The 25,760-nt window shown below is 43.2% G+C and overlaps 1 protein-coding gene across 1 annotated transcript in view; it reads left to right on the top strand.

Moving 5' to 3' along the window:
* Positions 1-25,760, top strand: part of Atp8b1 (ATPase phospholipid transporting 8B1) — a 122,714-nt gene that overhangs the window by 72,307 nt on the left and 24,647 nt on the right. Inside the window, exons 3-17 of the mRNA XM_021641797.2 lie at positions 1,737-1,834; positions 3,880-3,993; positions 6,120-6,218; positions 6,334-6,395; positions 9,778-9,850; positions 9,967-10,037; positions 11,339-11,421; positions 11,538-11,696; positions 12,119-12,207; positions 13,906-14,096; positions 17,615-17,823; positions 19,451-19,494; positions 20,477-20,633; positions 23,426-23,614; positions 24,670-24,782. Coding sequence (XP_021497472.2) covers positions 1,737-1,834; positions 3,880-3,993; positions 6,120-6,218; positions 6,334-6,395; positions 9,778-9,850; positions 9,967-10,037; positions 11,339-11,421; positions 11,538-11,696; positions 12,119-12,207; positions 13,906-14,096; positions 17,615-17,823; positions 19,451-19,494; positions 20,477-20,633; positions 23,426-23,614; positions 24,670-24,782 — 1,751 coding nt within the window. The remainder of the gene's footprint in view (positions 1-1,736; positions 1,835-3,879; positions 3,994-6,119; positions 6,219-6,333; positions 6,396-9,777; positions 9,851-9,966; positions 10,038-11,338; positions 11,422-11,537; positions 11,697-12,118; positions 12,208-13,905; positions 14,097-17,614; positions 17,824-19,450; positions 19,495-20,476; positions 20,634-23,425; positions 23,615-24,669; positions 24,783-25,760) is intronic.

Genomic DNA, 25,760 nt, shown 5'->3' on the forward strand with positions numbered 1-25,760 from the left:
AGACATTTGTTACAGGGTGGAAAGGATAGAGTCCTAGTGTTATTTCTGTGGCTGGGCTCAAAATATTCTCACACAAAGCAATGAGCTGAGCTTTTTGCACTTTTTCTCTTTCCCTTTTAATGATTGCACATGGTAAGGCAAAGCAAATGATTGAAAGCTCTACAACCAACCTCATTATATCCCCATAAAGCTATTTTTATACTAAAGAGAGCAAGTGTGTGATTTATATTGGCTCACAATTCCAGATTACAATCCATCAGAAAACTCAAGCAAACAATACAACAACAAAAACAAAACAGTGACAGGATCTTAATACAGCTAGCCAGATTACATCCAGAGGCAAAAGCACAGAGAAATGGATACTTGTTACTCAGATACCTTTCTCCATTCTCAGAGTGGACACAGATTCAGGGAATGTTGCCACCTACTGTGGGCAGGTTCTTCCCGCATCAATTAATTTAATAAAAACTATTACCCATAAACATATCAAACATATCTATAGACCAAACTGATCTATCAATCCCTCACTGAAACTCTCTTCATGGGTGATTCTAGATTGTGTCAAGTTGACAATTAAAACTGACTGCCTCAGTTGAGGATAAGATTGGTGAAGATAAGTTGAGGATATACAGACATCAGCAGAGTTGGAAACTGCAGTGTTAAAGAGAGGACCTTGGCCAGTGACTTCAGGGATTTACCCTCGGGAGAATCAAGTTAGCAGCATGGTATGGTAGACCTAGATAGGTGTTTAAGGAGACATCTGTTGGACAAGAATGTTCTCCTCAGCAGCAAAGGCACTATGAACTTTCTAAAGTTCCCTGGAGTTGGTGATACCCTTCTTTGCAATTTATTCCTTCACTAAACATTTGAAGCAACGTAAATACTAGAAACCAAGTTGATGGGATTGAAATTTTAATATAGCTGAAAACTTCTGGGTCTTTGGTGGTTTTGTTTTAGTCCTGTTTAGAGGTGGATTTTCCTTTTAGAATGCTAATGTTCCATGAGCAACTAGTCAAGTCAAAACTTGGGCATTCACTTGCTAGGATGACCAACAGTAATTTAAACATATGTCATGTGTTCTCATGCGCCCTTGGTCTGAAACGCTGAGATAAGCTGTTGGCAGGTTTGATTCCTTCTAAGGATTGTGAGGTTAGGATCTGTCTTATTTACTTTTCCTGTTGCTGTGATAAAATACCTAAATGGGAACTTAAGGGAAAGGGGGATTTATTTCAACTCACAGTTCAGGAGTACTGTCTGTCCTGGCAGTAAAGTCCTGGCAGCAGGAAGTGGAGGCAGCCATTCACATTGCAGCCACGCCCATTCAGGAAGCACCTGGAGAAATGCCTATGTTTGGCTCCCTTTCTTCTCCTTATTCAGGTTCGGACCTGAGCCCATATGATGAGCTGACAGTTAATGTAGGTCTCCTACCTCAGTTAATATAATTGAGATAATTCCACACAGGCATGCCAAGAGCCCTGTCTCGCATGTGATTCTAGACCTCAGTGTCAACCCCAAATGACAATTGAGATTGCCCACCTCCGGTTCTATGACTTTAGATTTCCATCTTCCACAGGTAACTTCACACCATCCTCCTTCCTTGGTGGCATCCCAGTGGCCTCTTTGAAGAGGCCATCATGTATGCAGTAGATTAGGGCCTACTCTACAGACCTCACTTTGATTCCTTTCCCAGTGACCCTTGTTTCTACTTATAATCCTTTTCTCGTTCCCTTTTAAAGATTGCACGTGGCAAGTCAAAGCAAATGATCGAAAGTTCCATGAACAGCCTCATTTTATGAACACCAAATTCTTTTGTATTAAGGAGAGCAAATATGCGGTAAGTTAATGATAAATTTGTTTTTATAATAGTCCGGGTTTGCCTAGTCGCTGTCATGTTTGGTACCTTTGAACAGTACCTTCCATCTACGTAACCACTAGCCTAGGTCTGTTAATAGCCATCCCTCATCCTATAGAATGTCATTTTTATTAAAGTTTAACTACTCTGAAGGTTGGAACGTGTGACTTGAAGCAAAGTAGAGTTATGTCAGTGGAAACATCCCCTGTGTAGCTGCAAAATAGTCATGCTAAAATATTTTATGAAAATTCTAAGATATTGTCACTGAAGTCTTTTTTTTTTTTTAATTTAAGCAATGAATTGACTGCCTTGGATGGGTTTAGAGATATCAAAGATATTTTCACCTACAATGCTTATTTCCTTTAAAATATGATAAAGCATATAGACAAGTGGGGTTGGAGAGGGTTCAAGTTAAGAGTGCTTGCTACTCTTGCAGAGGACCCCGGTTCAGTTCCCAGCACCCACATGGCAGCTCACAACTACTTGTAACTCCAGTTCCTGAAAGTATGGCACCCTCTTCTGGCCTCTGCAAGGACAAGGCAGGCATGTTGTGTACATACATACATGCAGATGAAACATTCATATGCATAATATGAAAATCGGTAAGCCTATAAAAAAGAATGCAGGCAAATATTAATTAAAAGCAGAGAAAAGAATTTATTCAGTGTGGGCACACTGAGAACGTCTCCAGATCCTCCCACGAGGTGAAGGATAACTAGAGAAAGAGAAGTATGCATTGCTAAGCTGTCCCTGTCAATATGTTGTTAACCCTTCCCTGGCCCATCACTCTGATGGCTCTAGTCAGATCTTCAATGCCATCTGACAAGTTGTCATAACTGTGTGAAATCTCTTTCCTGGAGAGACCTTCCTCCTCTGACTGGCACCAGCTTTCAGCCTTTTTCTTCTCCCAGCCTGAGATTCTTGGAACCATTCCGAATTCTTAGGGACTATTGTTTCAATAGTTTGATAGCCATAGACAAGGGTGTAAGGCTTACCCTCAGAATATCTTTCCTCCTGCTAGTTCCACAAGAGTTCCACAGCTCTGTGGCTTAGCAAACAATGCTATTTTCTAATCGTTCAGGGAGTTGGAAGTCCAGAGTCAAGGGGCTGACAAAGTAGGTTCCTTAAGAAAATTTCAAAATCAAATTCATGCCTGTTCCAACACTTGGTGAAACTCAGCACTCTTTGGCTTGTAAACACATCACCCCAATCCCTGCTTCTGTCTCCTCTCTGTGTGTCTCTGGATCCAGTACATCCCACCTTCCTATAAGGCACTGGTTCCCAATCTTCCTGATGCTGTGACTATTGAATATAGTTCTTCATGCTGTGCTGAGCTCTAACTGTAAAACTATTTTTGTCGCTACTTCATAAATGTGATGTTGCTGCTGTTATGAACTGTAATGTAAATGTCTGTGTTTTCTGATGGTCTTAGGTGACCACTATTTAATGGTCTTTCCACTCCAACTCTCCTTCCCAAAGGAGTCAAAACCTACAGGTTTAGAACTATCACTATAAGGACACCAGTCATTAGCTTAGAACTCCACTGTGAAGTCATCTTGATTTTGTCTGCCAAGACCTGATAGATAAGATCTTGTTAGCAGGTGTTAGCGTTAGGCTCTGGTATGCCTTTTTGGAGGACACAGTCAGCCTGCAAGAAATGTTTTTTGCTTTTTCTGACACGGTGGCCTTCATCTTCCTTTGATAAAAGGTACGTTCCTGCTCTGTCCATCTTGGCATCCATCTTTTTCCCCAACTCCTAAGAAGTACTATGGATCAAGAAATGTGACCGCATAATTTACCACAAGGTCACAGTCTGGTGTCTGTATTCTGTGGTTTAGACTCTAAAATTGTTCCAAGCCTGGATGGAATGAAAAACTTAAAATCCCAGTGTTCTTCTGCCTGGAGAGTCATAGCCCTGGGTTTTGACAAGCTGTGGGAACTATCGATTTGTGCAGGTGGGTCTGCTTGGTGTATGGTACCATTCCCAATAATTCGTTGTGTTTGTTTGTTTGCCTTGTTTCCAACAGAGCAATGCAATTAAAACATACAAGTACAATGGATTTTCCTTTCTACCCATGAATTTGTTTGAGCAGTTTAAGAGAGCGGCCAATTTCTACTTCCTGATCCTCCTTATTTTGCAGGTAATGCCCTTTGATGCCTTGACTCTGTTGTCAGTGATGTATGCTGAAAGTATGCAGCAAGTAGACAATCTCAAAGATGCTTTCTATTTAAATCAGGGTTATCTCCATAAGGGATCTGTGCCTCCTGTGAGAACCAGCCCAGCAAGTAATTTAGAGGCAACAAACGGCAATACCATTCTGGTTCTATTTTGCATTTTTGTCTCGGATATGGGAGATTGAACTTTAGATCTCATTTATGCTCTACCATTGCGCTAGACCTTCAGCCCACTTTTTACTGTTTATCTGAGGCAAAGTCTCACCTACTTGCCCAGGCAAGCCTTGAAGTTGTAGTCATTCCTCTTCATTCTCCTAAAGAGCTGGGATTATAGGCCTGGGCCAACTGACATGGTTTAATTCTGTTTGTAAAAAACTGATCTGGGGGCTGGAGAGATGGCTCAGTAGTTAAGAACACTGCCCTTCCAGAGATCCTAACTTCTATTCCCACCAGCCACGTGGTGACTCACAACCATCTATAATGGGATCTGATGCTCTTCTGGCATGTAGGTGTACGTGCAGATAGGGCACTCATACTCTTAAATAAAGAAATCATTCTTTTTTTTTTTAAAAAAAAGCAAACAAACTGATTTTCGTACTGATCTGGGTGATAAAAGTGTATCCCTAAAGTAAATAAAAACTGAACTATGTACTTTATAAAACTATCCGCACCTTAAGATTAGTAGGATCTTGTTATTGTGTTTGTCTTTTTTAACTTAGTCACCTGTTTTTCCATAAGGATACTTTTGATTATAAAGCTTCTAAGTTATTTGTGTGTGTGAATTGGTTTCACAATAGAAATAAAGCACTTTTTTTTAAAGCTAAGGAGTCATTATCTGGAGCATTAGACTTTCATCTGTGTAGAAATGGTTGCCATAACCAAGGGACTCTACACATTTAATTAGTGCTCACAATCAACCTTTAGTACCTGATATATGGGTTATAAAGAGAAAGCAGTCCGTTGGCTTTATCAGATTCTTTATCACGAGGGTTGGATTGGAAAACACCCAACCACTGTGATTTGTTAACAAAGCCTTAAAAATATAGTAACGTGTGTCTGAGAGGGATGTAGGGTATGTGGAGCAGAGAGTATAGAAGAGGGAGAAAAGACACCAGGAAGAAGTGGATACTCAACAGATGTGTGGAGACATTAGACCTGATAACCTGAATGGAAAGGCTGTGTTGCCCGGCAAGTGTAGATGTCTACACTTCAAATCATATTAGTTTCTCTGTGGTCAGTGGGCTACTTTCTAGTCACCTCCTTCTAGAAACAAAACGACAGAGTGACATGTCCATGATAGAGCTGCAGCTGATATACTTTCTCTTAAGGTACCTTAGGGTGACTGCAATGGACAGGCTGTTTGCCTGCTTACTTGCTGTCTATGAGGTAAACACCAGCACAGACCTCATCTTGCAGAGAAGAGCTCAGGGTTACTGTGGTAAAGTAACTTTCCCAAAGCTGGAGAGCCTTGAATGTGTAGATAGCTGAACAGTCTTAAACTCTGGAACTTAACTTCAAAGAACGAGATGTGGTCCAGAGATTAACAAGTGATTCTGAGAGATCTTTTCTAAAGATGCATCCATTCCACCCCCAGCATTGTCTTGATGAAATGGAGCTTTGTTGCCTGGGCCAGTGGCAAAGACCATGGTGGGAGCTTTGCCTAATCAGTTGCCTTCAGAAGCAGCCATCCGTATTGCCATCTTTAGCTGCATTGCAGGACCACAGTAACCACTGACTGAGCCCATTGCTGCTTAGAGCCAAAGCCTCCTTCCTCCCCACCCCACCCCACCCACTTTGAATCTGTACAAACCAGTCTAGAGCAGTTGTGATGAAATTCCCCTGTAATGTCTAGTTAAAGCCACAGTGAGATGGTTTCTGGGACCCCCGTCTGCCAGACTGTTTCATGTGCTGGAAGCTGGTGAGAACCAGCAGAATGGCGCATAAATGTCCTTTTTTCACTGCACTCCAGTGTATAGACTTGTTCGATGATAGACACTGGATTTTAGCAAGCTTAAAACCAAGTATCCACTCTCTGCAAGTTAGCCATGCTCTTGTGGGAACGTGTGTATGCAAGCTTTTCATTTTCTTTTAGGCGATTCCTCAAATCTCCACCCTGGCATGGTATACCACACTTGTACCCCTACTTCTGGTGCTGGGCATCACAGCCATCAAAGATCTGGTAGATGACGTGGTAAGGATTCCAAAAGCCACTTTCTTCTTATCATTCTGACCTTACTGACATTTGTTGAAAGATGTCTTATGTGTTGAGATGATCCAAATAATACTTCCACATCTTCCTTCCAAAGGCGCGACATAAAATGGACAAGGAAATCAACAACAGGACATGTGAAGTCATTAAGGATGGCAGGTACCTACTTTTTTACTTAGCTACAAAGATTTCATGTGTAAATATGTATAAGCATATTGAAAAATAACAATCACCACCTGGAAGTCTGTGGCACATTACGCCTGTGTGTGTGTGTGTGTGTGTGTGTGTGTGTTCCTGTGAGTTGGGGAGGGTACACGCACTGGTGCAAGTTCATGTGGACACAAGTGCCTAAGCACATGGTGTCAGGAGTCAAAGTTGGGCATCTTTCCACAGATGCTATCGACCTTCCTTTTTGAAATCATGTCTCTCAAGGTGCCGGGACTCATCAAGTGAGCCCAGGGGTCTGCCTATTTCTCCTTTCCTAGTGCTGGAATTACAAGCATGCACTGCCTCCCGTTCCTGGCTTTTTTTGCGTGGGCTCTGAGGATCACACTCGGGTCCTGCCAGAGCCATCTTCTCAAGTACATTAGATAGAGAGTCATCTCTCATTTTGCCTCTCCTTTAGGGCTGTGGAGCTGAACCCAAAATTGGAATGTGTGCGGTGGATGATTAGGTTTGTGCTACCAGAATTTGGAGCTCTTACACAGCCTGCTTGCTCCAGGCTGTTGCTTCTCTGTCCACCCTTCCCAATTTGCTCATACAGAAAGTCCACACACTTTTCCTAATTTGCCACCTAAACTAATTTCTCCCACCTCTCCACTTACAGAACATTCAGTGCTCATTGTTTCATGGTATACACTGCATTGGAATTATTGATGTAGGTGTCTCCCCTCCTGGCCCAGACTACATCCTGCATCTAACAGGCAGAAAGTATTCAATAAACTCTTATTCGAGGAACACAGAATACAGTCAACTCTAGCCAGGTCAACCAACTTAAGGAGCAGTAATGAGTTGTCTTATGAGAAAGAGCCCCAGGGAAGGACTCCAAAGACAAGTGATAAAAATAGGAATGAAAACCCAACTCAAAAGACTGCTGAATGGGCCCATCATTGAGAAAATAACCGAATTTATAGCCACAGATCCGGGCACTTAGTCCAAAATAGATGCTACCAGGTTGTAAGTGTTGACATAGGTTGTTCTCTCTCTCTCTCTCTCTCTCTCTCTCTCTCTCTCTCTCTCTCTCTCTCTGTAAAGAAATGGGTTCTGGGCTGGAAGTTACTTCTGGAATTACCCAGAGTCAGTATTGTGAATGGGGGTGAGATTCTTTGCCATCATACCTCACTATTTAGTGTACATCAGTGACACTGGTAATGTGTAGCCCTGAAGCTAGGAAATGCAAAGCGCACACACACACACACACACACACACACACACACACACACACACACAGGCTGACCAGAACCTGGAGCTGAGGATCATTTCCAGCAGCTCCAGCAGACCCTGGCAGCTCCTAACAGCAGATCAAGCCTTGTGTAGTGAGGTAGGCCCAGAAGCCTCCTCCAGGAAAAGTGTCACATGACTCAGCCCAACAGAATGGCTTCTGATGTCCCCAGAGTAGGGACATAAAGTTACTAATGTGCCCTATGTAATTTGGGATCAACACATACATTTCTAAATCGTAATATAAGCAATATTATAATATAAAATTGATATCAACTTCCCTTTACTTTCTGGTTTTGTTGTTCATGTGTCTGCTACCTTTATTATTGTTTTTGGTGCTGGAGCTTGGAGTCAGGACCATACACGTGAACTTGCACTCTGGTCACGAAGCAACATCTCTAGCCCTTAGAATTTCATTTCCTGAGTGATAAGACAAGTTTATTTTTAAAAGTTCTGTCACTGGGAATTCAAATTCTTACAAGTTGGAGAAACAGGATATTAGTAAATACTTAAAATGCATTTTAAATTCCCAGTTCTCTGTTATTTGTAAGCACATGGGAGGAAAACATAGTAACTAGATGTCTGTGTTCAGAAAACAGCTTTATTGGTTACTTAGGGTTGTCATGGCCATTACCACAAAGTATCTGAAACTTTTGCCTGAGAAATTTTTATGAAAGCTCAGGTATGTAAGTGTATAAAATACATATATGAATCAACTATTATCTATAATAAACCATAAAATTTATTTTAGAACAAATCTTTACCATTTATTAAGGATGAAAGTACATTTTCGTACTAATGGGATAATTGTGCTTATTTACTTTTACATGAAGAATTAGGTCTCAGATGAACATTTGACACTGCAGGACTTACAATAGCTCTGGCACTTTTCAGTTGGCCAATATTTTGTTATTTTTGAATCATTACTGCTGGCAACTCAATTCCATATAAACACATAGTACAAATGGTAGAAGTAAGTTTAAAGCCACTGAAGAAATTGTTGCAAATTCTATCGTAATCCCAAGCCAGAATTTATTTAATACTTCATGCCTGTGCATGTTTTTTTTTTAAACAAAAGTCAAGTAAGAAACTTAAAACCAGAAAATTTTAAATTTATTTTTAAATATTTTGGGTTATCCTACAAAGCAATGAGCTTCATTATGACATTTTCATCAAATATGTCATACTTTATTCTCAACAATTCCCTTCCAGCAATTTTTAAGATCAAGCATAATACAAAGATGTACTAGCTTTCTGAGAAATATGACAGGAAATAGTAAAGTCTCCGTTTTCTGCAATTAAACAGTTATGTCTAGAAGAACAGAAAACACTTGTGTGTACAATGAAAATGCCGCAGTCCTGACAAGCGATAGTCTTGAACCTGGGCTGAGGCCTTCAGTGATCATTAGCAGAACCACTCTCTCAGAAACACCCCAGGCTCCTTAAGCATTTGACTTTGAACTTTGAGTTATTGTATATTCAGAAGTCTATTACTGTTGCCAACGTTTTCAAAATCTTCCCATTCAGTTACATGACCTCATATGGAACACAATCCCCAGGTTTATGAAGCTGCCAGTATGACTTTCATTTTTGTGAAAACCTTTGGGGCAGAGTATTCTAGTTTGAAGCTTTTTAATCATTGATTCCTCGGAGAGTTATCCTGTGGAATTTTGAAAACGAGAGGACCCCAGCTTTAAGGCCTGTATGGATTCTTGGTGGCCCTTAGGGAAATCATGTGTTCCTGTCCTCAGTGTACCAGCACTAAGCAGGTGAAAGAAATCAAGAGAAAAATAAACAAACAAACAAAGCAGGGAGGGATAGCAAGCCCTGAGCAGGACTGGCCACTGTCCCCACCATGTGCTGAAGTGCCACTTGTGGGTCCTTTCTTACGTGAGGTAGGGTGGAAAGAACCCAGCAAAGTACTCCAGTGCCTTCCAAATAGGCGAGGGTAGCTCCTATGGCATCACTAGAAGGGAGAACTTGTAGCAAACGCTTTCCTGTGACCTGATCATTTTCCAGAATCTTTGACACTCAGGGAAGAGTGATAACTTCTTGGCCTGAAAACTTAAAAACCCACACTGTCGTTATTTTTGATTCTTAGGTTCAAAATTATCAAGTGGAAAGACATCCAAGTTGGCGATGTCCTCCGTCTAAAGAAGAATGATTTCATTCCAGTGAGTGGGCAACTCCTTTCCTTCTTTCCTTCTCCTGTGCACGCCCACCCTCTTCCCCAACCCCTGCTCCTTCCACCCTGGGACCCTGTGTGACAGGCATATTTTGTTTTCGACAGGCTGACATCCTGCTGTTGTCCAGCTCGGAGCCTAACAGCCTCTGCTACGTAGAAACGGCCGAGCTGGATGGGTGAGTGTGTCTTGGGTGGGGCTGTTCCAAAGGTGGACTGGAAGAGAACATGCATTCCATATTCTGGGTAGGAATCCCTGAGTGTTGGCCTTTGCCTCAGCCACAGTCTGACAGTGTCCACAGTGGACTGACTCCTATTCTTCTAGAAAAATGGAGCTTTCCCTACAAAATGGGGCTGTTCCCTGCCTCCCATCAAGATCCCATACCCGATCCCCTTATAAACTGCTGAACAGTGATCAGACTCACAGCGTGACCATGGATACTATTATATCTTCAGAAATGAGACTGGGTTCTTTGCCAATGAACAATTTTGAATTCTTATATTATTCTTAGAATAAAGTATTGGGATTTTTTTTGAGCAATTTTCAGTAGACTTTTTGAGTACTTAATTGCATGTAAACATTTCTAAGTATTAGCTCATTTAACCTTTTTAACAGCTGTATAATTATTATCACGTGAGGAAGCTGAGGCCCAGGGAAGGGGAGTAGCCCATCGAAGATCACACAGGAAGGGACAGTCATGGCTCTGCTCCCTGTGGCCCTTGGTCCTCATATCCCAGATACTCACCCACAGCTTTACGGAGAGCTAGAACCACAGGAGTGGAGAGCCGGCCTTCTCTGAAAATCAGCTAACTGATCGTCCAGTCTTAGCAGGGGCACAGCTCTTATTCCCGGTGCTGAGAACTTCTGAAACTTTAGAGAGATGGGAAATCCCATCAGGCCTTGCCAGAACTGAATGGTGGAGCTGTCAGGAGGAGTCAGCCTCCTGAGGAGCAGAGGCCCCTGTGTGACCACTCCTGAGAAGGTAGCCTGGTCCTCCTAGGGTGATGAGCCTGCCTGGCCCCAGGGAGCACTCATACTTGCCTTGTGCTGTGGTTTGAGTGGCCTAAATATTCCCACTACCTCCTTCCCCTGGGTAGAGTTGCCTTGTAGAAACACATCCAGTTGTCTGCTCTAGACAACCTATGGACAGAAGAAGGTGCTCAGCAGGGTGTCTGCACTGAGTCTGTCTTGCATACCATCGGAGCATGGCAGCATGCTGTGGGCCAGGTTGGGGGCAAGAGGCACACTTGAAGAGAAGGCTGGCACAGTGGCACACAGCAAAAGGCCAAGGTACAGCTTCAGTTCATAATCTTGCGGGAGTATCAGATTGGCCCATCTAAACTTACAATTAGTTTGAAGCTAACGATTAAGCATCAGTCACTCCTAGATAAGAAGAATGTTACTCCATGGAATTTTCTCTTTGTCCTCATGAGCTCCAAATTGTGCTCCTTTAATTCTACATCCTTTGCTTCTCTGTAGAGAAACCAACTTGAAGTTCAAAATGGCCCTGGAAATCACAGACCAGTACCTCCAAAGAGAAGATAACTTGGCAACGTTTGATGGTTTGTACAGAACGATCTTACTTTGTTTTAAACTCTAGTTTCGTTCAGTCTCCACTGGTTAAACCTGGGGCCTTTTCTATTTGACTGACTATGTGAATTATAACTTCTGCAAAAAGGTTTCATTGAATGTGAAGAACCAAACAATCGGTTAGACAAGTTCACGGGAACGCTGTTTTGGAGGAACCGAAGTTTTCCTTTGGACGCCGATAAAATCCTGTTACGTGGCTGTGTCATTAGGAACACCGATGTCTGCCATGGCCTGGTCATTTTTGCAGGTACTTCCAGTTCTTAGGCTTTAAAGAAAGAGCTAAGCTGTGCATGGTGGCTTACGCCTGCAATCCCAGTACTTGGGAGGCAGAGGCAGGCGAATTGCCATAGTTCGAGGCCAGCCTGGTCTACAAAGCAAGTTCAGGACAGCCAAGGCTATACAGAGAAACCCTGTCTCAAAAAAAAAAAAATGCTAAAAAAAAGAAAAAGGAAGGAAGGAAGAAAAAGAGCGAGTGAGTGAGTTGAGCATATTGGATTAAGGATGTTAGCCCAGCACTTAGGAGGCTGAGGCAGGAAGGCTGATATTCCATTAGTGATGGGAAATGCTTTTCTATTCTTTTCTCACCAAAAACATAGAAAGAGTGATTTCAGCGACATATTATTAATTGAATTTTCCAACTACTAATGACATTGATTTTTCCATGTTTAGGTGCTGACACTAAGATAATGAAGAACAGTGGGAAGACCAGATTTAAAAGAACTAAGATCGATTACTTGATGAACTACATGGTGTACACGGTACTCGCTTTTCATTCTGGTAGATAAGAGACTAGATTGCTGGGTTTTGCTCGTTTTTCTAATGCAAGGTGATTTCACATCTCTACATGGAAGGCAAAGAGGCCTGGGTACACCAAGCCTAATGGGATGGATGTAAAAGGACTCCCAAGCCTTTTCTGAGAAATTCCACATTTCCAGCAGGAGAGCCCCATTGGAAAGAGAAATTTCAGAGGCTGTTCCCAGGTGTTTTCATGGTTGGCTATTGACCAGTAAAAAAAAAAAACCAAACCAAAAAAACAAAAAAACAAAAACAAACCAAGGACACTACATCAAGGTTACATCAAGGCCTTTAATACAGTTGTTAGGGTCAGAGCCTGGACCCTGAAAATTTTATTACTACTGCAAATATATAAGTATTTCTAGGAAATTTGAAAAAAAAAAAAAAAGAGTTGAGATAAGGTCTTGCTCTGTAGCTCAGGCTGCCTTGAATTTTTTTGTCCCATAAAAATATGCTTCTCAATGCTGTAACATGGTATCTATTGTACATTAGACAATCTTGTCTACCATATTAGTTACCTTTCTGTTGCTATGATAAAATACCATGACCAAAAGCAACTTAGAGGGGAAAGGGGTTTTTGGCTCATGGTTCCCAATAAATAGCGTCTGTCACTTGGGAAGGCCTCACCTAGCCAAGGAAGCTTAAGGTGGGCCTAACAATCAGGAACCAGCAAACAGGAAGTGGAACCAAGCTACAAAACCTCAAGTCCCACCCCTGAGTGATAGTCTTCCTCCAGCAAGCCTCCCCTGTTGAAGACTTCACAACCTTCTCAAACAGTGCCACCAAATGAGTACCAAATGTTCAGATACATGAGCCTATAGCGGACCTTTTATCACTTAAACCATGCATTAATGATGTTACATAACTCCCACAACATTGAACGTGTATGAGTAATTACTCAAACGTGGGAAACATTTCCCTGCCTTTCAAAAAAAAAAGCCAGATATGGTGGCCCATTCCTATATTCCCAGCATTTGATAACTGAGACAGGATTGAGAGTTCAGAGCCTGTCTGGATTACAGAGTAAAGCCCATCTCAGAAAACAAAACAGGCCTGGCAGTAAAGCTCAATTGGTAGAGGATTTGTCTAGCATGAAGGAAACCTCTCTACCTCATAAACAGAGTGTAGTGGCACCCAGAAAGTAGAGACAGATCAGGTGGATCCAAAAGGCTGTGGTCATCCTCAAGAATATAGGGAGTTCAGGGGTGCATGGGCTACATGAGACCTTTTCTCGAAAGAAAGGGGGGAGGGGTTAAGAAAACACTTTCATTCATCTTTTTTACAAACCTCTCAATCTGGTATTCTTTGAAGTTGTTTCCGGCTAAGATGAAGCATCTTCACAAACAATATGTCACTGCTCAAAGTGATAATAGCAGAGAGGCTTCCTTGTCCTATAAATGACTTTAAGAATTTAGTATAAGACTAAATCAGCTCCTCATTTGAAATATTATTTTGGGAAGAAAGCCTAGCCTCATAAATGTAAAGCAATCAGTCATAACTTTGTATGCTTTCAAAGCATCCTTACCGTCCTGTTGTCTTCCAAATGTAATCTTTTTACAAACCATTAGAAAGTAATGTTTATGTAAAGTACTAACTATTGCTATGAGAGTCTGTGAAACGTATGGTGTTGGAAATTCTGCTTCACAATTCATCTCTTCCAGATCTTTATTGTACTCATCCTGGTTTCTGCTGGCCTTGCCATTGGCCATGCTTACTGGGAAGCGCAAGTTGGCAATTATTCTTGGTACCTCTATGATGGAGAAAATGCCACACCCTCCTACCGGGGCTTCCTGAATTTCTGGGGCTACATCATTGTGTTGAACACGATGGTGCCCATCTCTCTTTATGTCAGGTAAGCCTCTCCTTGGCCTGCATTTAGGCAAGAATGTAGTGTCTTTTCCCAATCAAGAGCCTTCAAGTTTAGCAATAATTGTTTCAAAGGTCAAAAGGAAGAGGAAATTAATTTCCACTCTGGCACTGAGGGTGAGGTAGGGGAAGAGTATGAACTTTGAATGTCTGCTCTGTGCCAGGCACTTTCTATCTTGTCCTCGGTGCAGATAAGGCCAATGACGTCCCGCGGTCAAAGGTGACAAGTCATTTGCTTGGTGAGTCCTTCTTAGTGGCTTCCAAAGCACAGGGTTCAAAGAGTCTGGGGAAAGGTGTAGATTCCAAATGCCATGGAAACATCCTTCCTCTTCCAGAGCCTTTCTGTGCTCTTCATAGAACCTTCTTTATTACCGTTGCTCCAGCTTTGCTCGCCTGCCAGGCCCCTGCTTCCTGCCACTACCTCCTGGCAGGAAAGGTGTCCCCTGCCTTCCTTTGGCCTCCCTAAATGCTGATTCTATGTGCAATGCCAATCCCAACAAGAGGTCAGGGTCACAGCTCTCTGGTTTATAATCCTCCTTTGTCTCCTTCTTCTTCATCTCATATCAAAGTTCATGATTATTGACCAGTTGGATTTGGGCCCTTTGGAGGAGAGACGGTGTCTTCTAATACATAGGGTAGCCAGTCAGGCATTGCCCCAACGAACAACAGCCCAGAGTCACTTGGGATCTCACACTCAAGCATCATTAGAAGCCTGCACTTAATTTAAATTTTATTGCACGTGCATTTGTTTTGATTTTATTTGATTTTTAGCAATATATTACTCGTATTCTCTGAGTGGGAAGGAAGTCCCTGCAGCTGCCCTCTGTTCAGTAGCCACTTTAAAAGAAACCAAGATGGAGGAGGTGATGAGGAGATGGCACAGTGAGCAGAGTTCTTTATTGCACAAGCAAGAAGATGAGCTTGTGCCAGCATCCACATAAGAGCTGGCTATGCTGGTGTGTGTCTTCAACCCCAGTGCTTCAGGGAGAGGAATGGTGATAGGGTACCTGGAGACAGGTAGGTAGATCCTCGGGACTCACTGGCCAGCAAGTCTTACAAAATGGTGAGCTCTGGGTTCACTGAGGGACACCATTTCAAAATACAAGATGGAGAGCAAAGGAGGAAGACCCCTAAATGACCCCTGGCCTTCAGATGCATGTGCATGAGCAAGCACACCAGAATCTTTTATTTATTCATTTGTTTGTCTTGTTTTGTTGCGACATGGTTTCTCTGTCCTGGAGACACTTGGCTTGGCTGTCCTGGAGTCACTCTGTGACGAGGCTCGCCTCAAACTCACAGACATCCACCTGCCTCTGTCTCCCTGAGTGTTGGGATTACAAGCATGTGCCACCTCACCTTGCTCCTTTTTAAGCAAGATCTCCCACTCAACCTGAAGCTCTCAGGAGCTTGGCTAGACCAACTGGCGGAAAGCTCTGGAGAGCCCCCCCACCCTCCACCTCCCAGTGCTGGATTACAGGCTGACATTGCTGTATCCTGCTTTCTGTGCAGGAACTGAGAAATCAAACTGCTCAAGTTCACCTTACCAACTGAGTAATCTCCCCAGCCCTGCTTGTTTGTTTGTTGTTTTGACAAGGTCTTTATATTCCTCGCTTGGAACTCATGTTCAGAACAGGCTGGCCCTCAGCTTGTAGCAATCCTTCTGCCTCTGCCCCTCCGAGTGTTGGGACTACAGACACATCCCACCACACTGGACCATCTGTTCTCTTTCATTTCCTTCAGGCCTCCACTCAGGTGTTACTTTATCCCCTAGCCTCTATCTCCCTTGATCTAAATGGTCACTTCCCCTTCCTGTTGGTCTCCATCTCCTGTTCTCTGTTTTCATTGCCTGCAGAGAATACACAGGCCCTGTGAGCTCATAATTTGCTGGGCTGTTTTTATCTGTCTGCTTAAGAACATGGGTTTCATCTGCTTTGTTTGTGGTGGTTCAACACCAAGTAGGGCTACTATTTGGAAGGGAGAGTTATTTCCATTCATTGAACTGGTTATGCAGCCATGTGCTGTCCACTTAGCAGTTCCTGGGTATCTGAACAGCCTTCTCACAGCTGAGTTTTAAGATCAACACAGTCCTCTTAGGGTATCTCATATCTTTGGGATATTCTGTAGCTCCTAGGAATTTAGGAAGTGAATATACTTTTTCCACAGTGTGGTAAGCAATCAAAGCGCTAGTTGCTAAGAGATTTGATTCATTTGAGACATAATGGTGGGTCACCTGGTGGACCCTAATGCACTTTGCACAGGTGAACTTGGCCATCCCAATTGTCCCTATGTGTGAGGGGCAATGAGAGAAAAGAGTGACGTGACTGTCTCTGTTGTTCTGTCCTACTGTCCCTGTCCCTCTCCCCTCCTGGGCTGTGTATTCTAGATGCAGAGTGCTTAGCTATGGCTAATGTGCTAGGGAGTGAGTTAGGAAGTCACACTGGAGAGGCGCCAGGAGGGACCCATTGACCCTGAAGGCCGAGAGTGACATGTTTGGCTATAGGAGCCCAGTTTTAAGCTGGGTGACTTCAAAACTGCAGAACTCTACTTTCCATAGTTCAGGAGGCCAGGAGTCGGCGATCCCCAATGATAAGTGGTGAGAACCGGCCGCTGTGTCGCAGCTGACCCCTTCTTATAGTATCTCATGGCAAAGGAAGCAAATGAGCTCCCTTGGGCTTCTTTAACACAGGCTCTAACATCTTTTGTGAGCTCTCTGCCCTTTGGACACAGGGAAACCCTGCCTCAGTACTGTTGCGGTAAAGATTAGGTTTCACTATACGGGCTGGGGGAGGGCAATGTTAGTCGCTTTTCACATTGCTGTAACAAGATATCTGTTAAAAGAAGCTTAAAGGAGGAAGGATTGGTTTGGGTCCTTGGTTTGAAGATAGAGTCTATCATGCTGGAGAAAGCACGATGGCAGGAGCTGAGACAGCTGGTCACACCGTAGCCACAGTGAAGAACACAGGTTTACTGAGACCCACTTCCCTTTGTCCTTGTGTGTTCAGTCTGGGAACCCCAGGCCACCATGTGGGGCCTTCCCACCTCAGGTAAGCCTCTCTTAGGAACACTCGTGGAGACAAGAGGTGTGTCTCTTGTGAAGGACAAAATCCGTCAAATGGATGATCCTGATTAGCCATCATGGGGCTGGAGAGACGGCTTAGCAGTTAAGAGCACATATGTTCTTGCAGACTGTCTGAGCGTGATTCCCAATACCTGAGTTGGGCGACTCACTGTCTCCTATAGCTTCAGCTCCAGGAAGATACAACACCTTTCTCCTCGAGAGCACCTGCCCTCACGTGCATATACAAACACATGCACACACACATACACAGACACAAACACAATTAAAAATAAAATGAATCTCTTCTTTAAGAACATCTGACCATACTAACTTTCAGACCAAAGCAATAGATAAGAGACTCACTCCCATGTGCACAGGGAGGACAGAATCCATTCCCTACCAATCCCCTCTCTGCTCAGCCCTGAAGCCTTCTTCTATCCCCCTAGTGTGGAAGTGATCCGTTTGGGACAGAGCCACTTCATCAACTGGGACCTGCAGATGTACTATGCTGAGAAGGACACGCCTGCAAAGGCGAGGACCACCACGCTGAATGAGCAGCTGGGGCAGATTCATTACATCTTCTCGGATAAGACGGGCACTCTCACACAGAATATCATGACCTTCAAAAAGTGCTGCATTAATGGGCAAATCTATGGTGAGTGATAACTGTGAAGAGGGGAAGTCAGAGCATATCCTTGTCGTAAGTGCACTGGAAGCTTGAATTGTTATCTTTCTGTGAAGTAACTCCAGAGATACTCTTTCACTTACCAGGCTCGGTTTTGGATCTGCAATAACAGGAATGGTTGGCTGTAATGTAGGGGTTAGCAACAGCATCCCTTGGTGCTGTCTGGAGTAGGCTCTGCCTTTCTGTGATTGGTGCTCTCCCTGTGTGGAGTCCAATTGCCAAAGAAACATGGACACTGTTGGGAACAGACAGACATACACACACTCACAGAGAGAAAGAAAGAAAGAGAGAGCAGGTAAGTTCAATAGTTAGCTATAATCACCCCTCAAAAAATAAAAAAACTGAATTGCCACATGGGCTAGGAATTCTGTGTCTAGGAATAAATTCTGTTCAAAAGATTTGAAAAGGGCTGGAGAGATGGCTCACGGTTAAGAGCACCGGCTGTTCTTCCAGAGGTCCTCAGTTTGATTCCTGATAACCGCATGGTGGCTCACAACCATCTGTAATGAGAACTGGTGCCCTCTTCTGGCATACAGGCACACACACAGGCAGACTGATGTATAATAAATAAGTAAGTAAATAAATAAATCTTAAAAAAATATTTGAAAACAAGAACAAAGTGTGGTACAACATGAGTGAGCCCTCAAGACATTATGTTAAGCGATACAAGCTCACAAAAGCAGGTGTTATATAAAAGCACCTAGAATAGTCAAAGTCATAGGACAAGGATGAGTACCGGTTGCCAAGGTTTGGGAAGGGCAATGGGAAGTTAGTGCGCAGTGCTATAGGGTTCCGTTATCAAGATAAAGACAGTCTAGAGGCAGATAGGGACGGCAGCTGCGTGAGACAACTACACCGAGTGTCACCAGGCCGTCCAGGAAGACATGGTTACAAAAGTTTATACTTGACTTCCATCCTACTTTTCTGAAGCATTCCTCACACACAGAAGCAGCAGTATTAAAGTCAATGTTGTCTAAAAATACAGATATTTAACTTTTTTATTTTTTTTTCAAGAAATATACTTGTGTACATTTTTCCCCTTTAGAAAAAAAATATATATAAACTGTGTTTCCTCATAACCAAGAAAGATGGGACACTATGGGGTTGAGGAATTTGTGATGGCAGACTAAAGCATATCAAAGGACTCCATTCTGATCCCAAAGGGGTATGGCAACACAGGTACCAGTATTTGAAATGACTCTGGCCATTATTTGGCCACTTCTTTTCGTGAAGAGCCAGACACAATATTGTAGCCTTTGCAGGCCACATAATAGTTTCCAGCATATTCTTCATTCTTAGAATTATTAATGTATTTAGTTAGTTAGTTTTTCAGATGGGATATCACCCTATTGCTCAGGCTCCCCTTGACTCATGATGATTCTACTTCAAGCCCTCTAAATGCTTGGCTTATCGGCATGAAACATCAATGCCTGGGTCTAATATTCTTCTGTTTTTCTTTTTTTTTTTTTTCTAATTCTTTAACCCCAGAACCACCCAAAACCAAGGGTGAAATCAGACACTACAACTGCGTTAGCAGATCCAAGTAGGGTTGCTCTGTACACAGACTCAACTTGTTTTGTCCTGTTTTGTTTCTTAGGAGACCATCGAGATGCTTCTCAGCACAGCCACAGCAAAATAGAGGTGAGTGGTCCCGGGAAAGCAGCTGTTTGGTTGTATTTCCTCCTCAGGCTGCTGGAAGGAACTGCCTCGGATTGAGGCGTAAGACAGCAGAAACATATCTTCACACAGTTCTGGAGACTGGAATCCAGATGTTGGTCCCTCCAAAAGTCCTAGAGGAGGCTTTGTCCTGGCTTCTCCCTAGCCTCTGGTCATTGCCAACGGTCCTGGCACCAGGCTACACTCTTGTCATGGGTGTTTCTCTGCTGTCACGTGTTTGGCTTTATCCATGTTTGTCTCTTACAAGGACGTCCGCCTTTCCACCCTAATCCACGTGACCTCTTCTTAACTTGATTAGATTTACAGAGCAAATAAGGTCACAGTCACAGGCGCAGGTTGGGACGCCAACACGCCTGTGAGGGAGAACACAATTCAGCTCACCATAGTGTGCCTTTTGTTTTAGGCAAAATCTTCCTAAGACTTGGGACAAGAAAGAGGGGGCCTAAGGACATGGTTTAGCAGGTAAAAGCAATTGCTGCTCCTCCAGAGGACCAGCACACATACAGCAGCTTACAGCCATGGGTAACCCCAGTTCCAAAAGATCAGACACTCCCTTACCCACTCCTGGCCTCCATGGGCACCAGGCCTACTCCACATACGTACATGTTGCCAGAACACTCATACACAGAAAATAAAAAAAGAATGTGCTAAAATCCCAAGGTGACTATAACATAATTAAAAATTTTTAAAACTTGGCTACAAAGAAAAGGGAATATCAGTTATTGATACAGATTTTTAAACCATTTGTTTGTGCATACGTGTGTGCATGTGTGGAGGTTCAAGAATAACTGTGTGGATCCCAGGTATCAGTGTCATTCTTGGGTCGCCAGCCTTGGCAGCAAGCGCTTTGGCCCCATGAGCCACCTTGCTGTCCTTAATACGTGTTTTTTTGTTTTTGTTTTTGTTTTCATTAATGGCGCTTTCTTTCCCTTCCTGCTTCGTTCAGGTCGTGGATTTCAGCTGGAACACGTTTGCCGATGGAAAGCTTGCCTTTTACGACCATTACCTTATTGAGCAAATCCAGTCAGGGAAAGAGCCGGAAGTTCGGCAGTTCTTCTTCTTGCTTTCCATCTGCCATACAGTCATGGTGGAGAGAACGGATGGTGAGTGCTCCTCTAGAGGCCACGTTTGGAGCTGATTTCATTTTGGGGTAGGACTGGACTGGAAAAGTGCTTGTATGCTTGTCTAATGCATTTGTCTAATGCTTCTTGCAGCTCCAGGAAACCTTCTTACTTCTCAGGGTTGACGGCTGATTTAGTTATAGCTCTGAATGGGTTATCATTTTGTGAAAAAAAAAAAATCTGTTAAAAGATATGGTTGGTAGCCTGGTGAGATGGCTCAGCTGGCACAGGAACTTACTACCAAGCCTGCCAACCTGAGTTTGATCCCCAGGAGCCACACAGTAAGAGAGAACAGACTTTTACAAGTTCTTCTCTGATTTCCAACTGACCTCCATATGCGTGCTAGACACACACACCACAGGTACACATGCACGCACGCATAATAATAGAGTAATAGTAATTAATAGTCAACTTTTTAAATGGTTGACTATTGAATAAAATAACTTAATTTTTTTCCCTCCACAAATGTTTATTGGGAATGTATAATCAGGCTTTATCTGTATCGTGAATGGGCTTCAAACTTAAGCATTATTTTCTACAAATTCAGATGTCTGCTTTTGTTCTCGAGATTAAAATTATTTGGAACTTGAATTAGATCAGCCAAAACCTGGGCCTCTTTACTCATTTGATGGAACAAGATTAAAGAGAATTTGTGAGTTGACAGCAAGGAATTCTTTTTTTCTTTTAAATTCTTTATTAATTACACTTTATTCACTTTGTATCCCCCTTGTGGTTCCCTCCCTCCTCCAATCCCAATCCCTCCCTTCCTCCACCCTCTGCATGCATGCCCCTCCCCAAGTCTACTGATAGGGGAGGTCTTCTTTTCCTTCCTTCTGATCCTAGTCAATTAGGTCTCATCAGGAGTGGCTGCATTGTCTTCTTCTGTGGCCTGGTAATGCTGCTTCCCCCTCAGGGGGAGGTAATTAAAGAGCAGGCCAATCAGTTCATGTCAGAGACAGTCCCTGTTCCTGTTACAATGGAACCCACTTGGATACTGAACTGCCATGGGCTACATCTGTGCAGGAGTCTTAGGTTATCGCCATGCATAGTCCTTGGTTGGAGTATCAGTCTTAGGAAAGACCCCTGCGCTCAGAATTTTTGGTTCTGTTGCTCTCCTTGTGGAGTTCCTGTCCTCTCCAGATCTTACTGTTGCAGTTTGTGCCAGCTTTGTCAGAGGAAACCTAGACAGTGAAAACTAGTTATTTTATCATACATGGACATAAATTCACTAATTGTCTAGATGGACAAATGCATCGTGGAAAGCGAAAAAGGCGCACACTTCAGTCTATTCTCCCTTTTTACTTCAGTCCCCACAGAGCCTCTCATGGAGTCCCAACACTGATGTTTCATATGTAGTGATAGGAAACACTCCTGCGAAGGCATGCATGGAACACCACCTCTCAGCAAGTCTCAGAGAAATCCATTCTTCAAGGGTGAAGCAAATCAGTAAAGCAAAAGAGTGCAGTTCAAGCAGGAGGGGTCTGGGAGAGGGGCTGTTTGTGGCAGAGTGGGAAATAATAGAAGGGGGGAGAATGCCAAAGTGGAGTTCAGTGTCTGGCTAGCCAAGCAAATATGACTTTTAGAACCGGACCTGAGTTCAGAGCAAGAAGTGGCTGGAGCCATCATGCCAGCCCCACATTTTTGTTTTTATTGTGGCAGCATCCATCGATGGGTCTGTTAGGAAAAGCTTTGGGGTTGCCTCTAGGAGTGCAATTAAAGAGAGTTTTCTTCAGAGGTGTGTTTGGCCCTCCACATTTCTCCTGCAGGTATAAAAGTGAGAGTTGGATTGGATCTCAAATGTTCTTCCAAGTCTGTGATTCCACAACCGGAACATTTTCCTTTAATAATAAAAACATCAACGTTTGGGCTGCAGATAGGTTTGCCCAACCCACGGAGACTCCACCACCTTTCATTATTTTGTTTCCTTTCTCTGTCAATATTAGGGAGATATTTATGTCCCAGCTAAGTGAAAACATTGAAGAAAGATGCTCTGTTCTCACTGCTGCTTGCATAGCACTGGGCAAACAGTGCTGGCATGCGTGTCTTTGCACAGGACCTGGATGTAGGCAAGCATGCCCGTGACTTCCAGTGCATGGCTTTCTGGATGGACAAGTAGGAAAATAGCTATCTGTTACAAACTGGAAAGTGATTAGTACTGGCATGAGCAGGAACAGTGGTGTCTGTAGTTCCAGCTGTTCTGGAGGCTGAGGAGGGAGGACGGCATGAACTGAAGACCCGATTGAAGAGCACAGTGACACCCCCTGTACACACACACACACCTCAAGATTGAAAGAAACAAAAACAGAGTAAAAATGCTGACTTGATAGGAATGAATTCTCTGAGCCAACGTGAGAAAGGGTTCCATCTACAGCTGCTGGCCCTGGAGCATTCTACCCTTCTAGATACACTAAAGGGTAGACGGTGCCAGCACATCTGTGCCCTGTGTTGTGGTTGAAAAACTAAATGCCTTTTTCTGTAAAACTGGCTGTGGGACAAGAAACAAACAATTTACCATATATATATATATATATATATATATATATATATATTCTTCCTTTAAGTATAACATATGACAAACACATATACATCATTGCACAGCTCAGTAAATGGGTCCTTATAGCAAACACCCAGGTTTATAAGATATCCTATAAACACATACACACATACACACACGTTTTTTACATGCATACTCAGCAATGATTACAACTTTATTTTTAAGAAACAGAAATTTTGGAAATAAACCAAATGGTATTTCTCCTGCGTTCTCTCCTCAGGTCAAATCAACTACCAGGCAGCCTCTCCTGACGAAGGCGCCCTGGTGAATGCCGCCAGGAACTTTGGCTTTGCCTTCCTCGCCAGGACGCAGAACACCATCACTGTCAGTGAACTGGGCACAGAAAGGACCTACAGCGTGCTTGCCATTTTGGACTTCAACAGCGACCGGAAGCGGATGTCTATCATCGGTGCGTCTTTATCTTGGGCTCTATGAGTCCTTCAACTCTGTGCACCTTTTCTGCTTTTTTCTCAGTGGTGCTTCAGTAGACGAGGACATGAATCGATAACTGACTTCTGAAAGGTGTCCTTACTGAAGCTGGCGTCTCTCTGTTCTTCCCTCTGCTGCTGCTCAGGAGGACGGCAGTGGCCTTCCTGAATCCACAAATGTGGTTGGCGTTCCCTGGCCTTAAGCCCTTGAGCTGTTGAGTCTGAAGTAGCTGGAGAAGCACAGCCAATAGTGCTGGCCCAGACTTAGCAATCCTTTACTTTTGTCTCCTGCCAACGCTTCTCTGCTTGAGGCTGGGAAAGGAAGGCCCCAACAGGAAAGGCCACCAGACGGAGATGAGGGTCTCAAGACATTCTGTATTTGAATTTCTTTTTCTAAGTTACTTGAAATAACTTCCATCCTACAGGAAAATTACTGGCTGGTTGGTGGTACTTTCCTGTGTTCATTAATTCTACCAGTTTTTAACATCGTCTCCAACTTCTTTGTCAGTTTGATTACAGACTATCTTCTGAACTGCTTGAAAGTAAATTACAGGTCCAATACTTCTTCCTTCCCATGTATGCATTAGAGGTATTCCCTACCAGCAAGAAGGGCAGATGCATGCAAGTAGTCAGAATCAGAAACTTGCGTTGATACAGCATCATGCCCTGCAACCAATAGCGCATAACATGGTGTGGGCTTAAAGACAGGAAGGAAAGAGTCCCATGGGTTAGTGTGGACAAAAACAAAAAATGTGTGGAAGATATTAGTTTTCATAAGACATTGCACATAGCATGGAGCCTGTAAATGTTTGTTAAAAGGATATAGAAAACTAAAGTGACCTGGAATGAATGATTTCATATGTATTTCATTACTTCATTCCATGAAGGTGGTAGCCTGCCAACTTTGTTGAGGAAAGCACTTCAATTCACGTGACACATGTGGGTTTTATTATTATTATTATTATTATTATATTATTATTATTAATTAAGAAACCAAACCTAACTTTATCATTGCTTTTCCTTCCCTTGCTTCCAGTAAGAACCCCAGAAGGTAGCATCAGGCTGTACTGTAAAGGTGCGGATACCGTCATTTACGAACGACTCCACCGGATAAATCCCATGAGGCAAGAAACACAGGATGCGCTGGATGTAAGTCTCACTTTTGCTCTTTCTATGAGAGATCCCGCTCCTGCCTTCTGGGACTATCTCTCCAACCATGTGAAAACTGTGCTTGCGGTTAGCAAACCCTCACTTTGCTCTGGTGTCACGGGCAGGAAACACCAAAGTAGGAGCATAATGGGCCATCGTTTGGCTTTTGCTGCCAACGTCCCAGAAAATGATGGTGATGCCCTTTCTTAGCATCCAAGTCTTATAGGGCTGATGCAGGGGAATAATAACTCATCACTCTTCCAGTGAGCTTAAGCAAGGAGCAGCTGCTCTGAGCTGTAGACTTAATGTCTCTATGGTCACCAAGAGTTTTACCAAACTCTAGATATAGAGTGAAGGAAAGAAAGCATTTCTATGTATGTCAGGATAATGAAGCAAAGTATTGGATCCCTTAGTTCTGATACCTTTGCTGTAACATTTATAGTCCATCTCTGCAAAACATTGGCTTAGGGACCTACACGCTTACACTATTGAGCTACTAGATGTATCTGAAACTCGCACTTTGGGACCTTCCCACCACTTCTGCTTTAGGTTTATATGGTGGTGGTGAGATCCTGAGGAGATCCATTAGAACTGGGTCTCTTTTCTGCCTTCTTACCGATCTTGTGTCTTTGGAATGTATACTTATAATACTGTATGAGTCATCCGTCTCCATGTGAAGAGTGAAGGGAAAAGTTCTGCTGTGACAGAATGTTGCAAGAGAGAGCCCAGTTTCCTGTAGTAAGTAGGTTCTCAGGAAATGGTTATTTCAGTCAGCCAACGCCCTTTGGAGAGAAGCCTGGTAAGTGTGATATTTCCTGAGTAGGGTCATACTTTCAGGTTATGCACTGATACCTATTGACAATGAGTGCGTTCTCGTGAGAATAGAGCAGCGCTGGTGTGATCAACGCGATGAAGATCCTTCCAAAGAGTCTTTGGAAGCCAGCCTGTGGTTGAGCCTGCTCTGCTGTCTTAGCTATA

The sequence above is a fragment of the Meriones unguiculatus genome, chromosome 2 (assembly GCF_030254825.1).
Source record: "Meriones unguiculatus strain TT.TT164.6M chromosome 2, Bangor_MerUng_6.1, whole genome shotgun sequence".
Lineage (NCBI taxonomy): Eukaryota > Metazoa > Chordata > Mammalia > Rodentia > Muridae > Meriones > Meriones unguiculatus.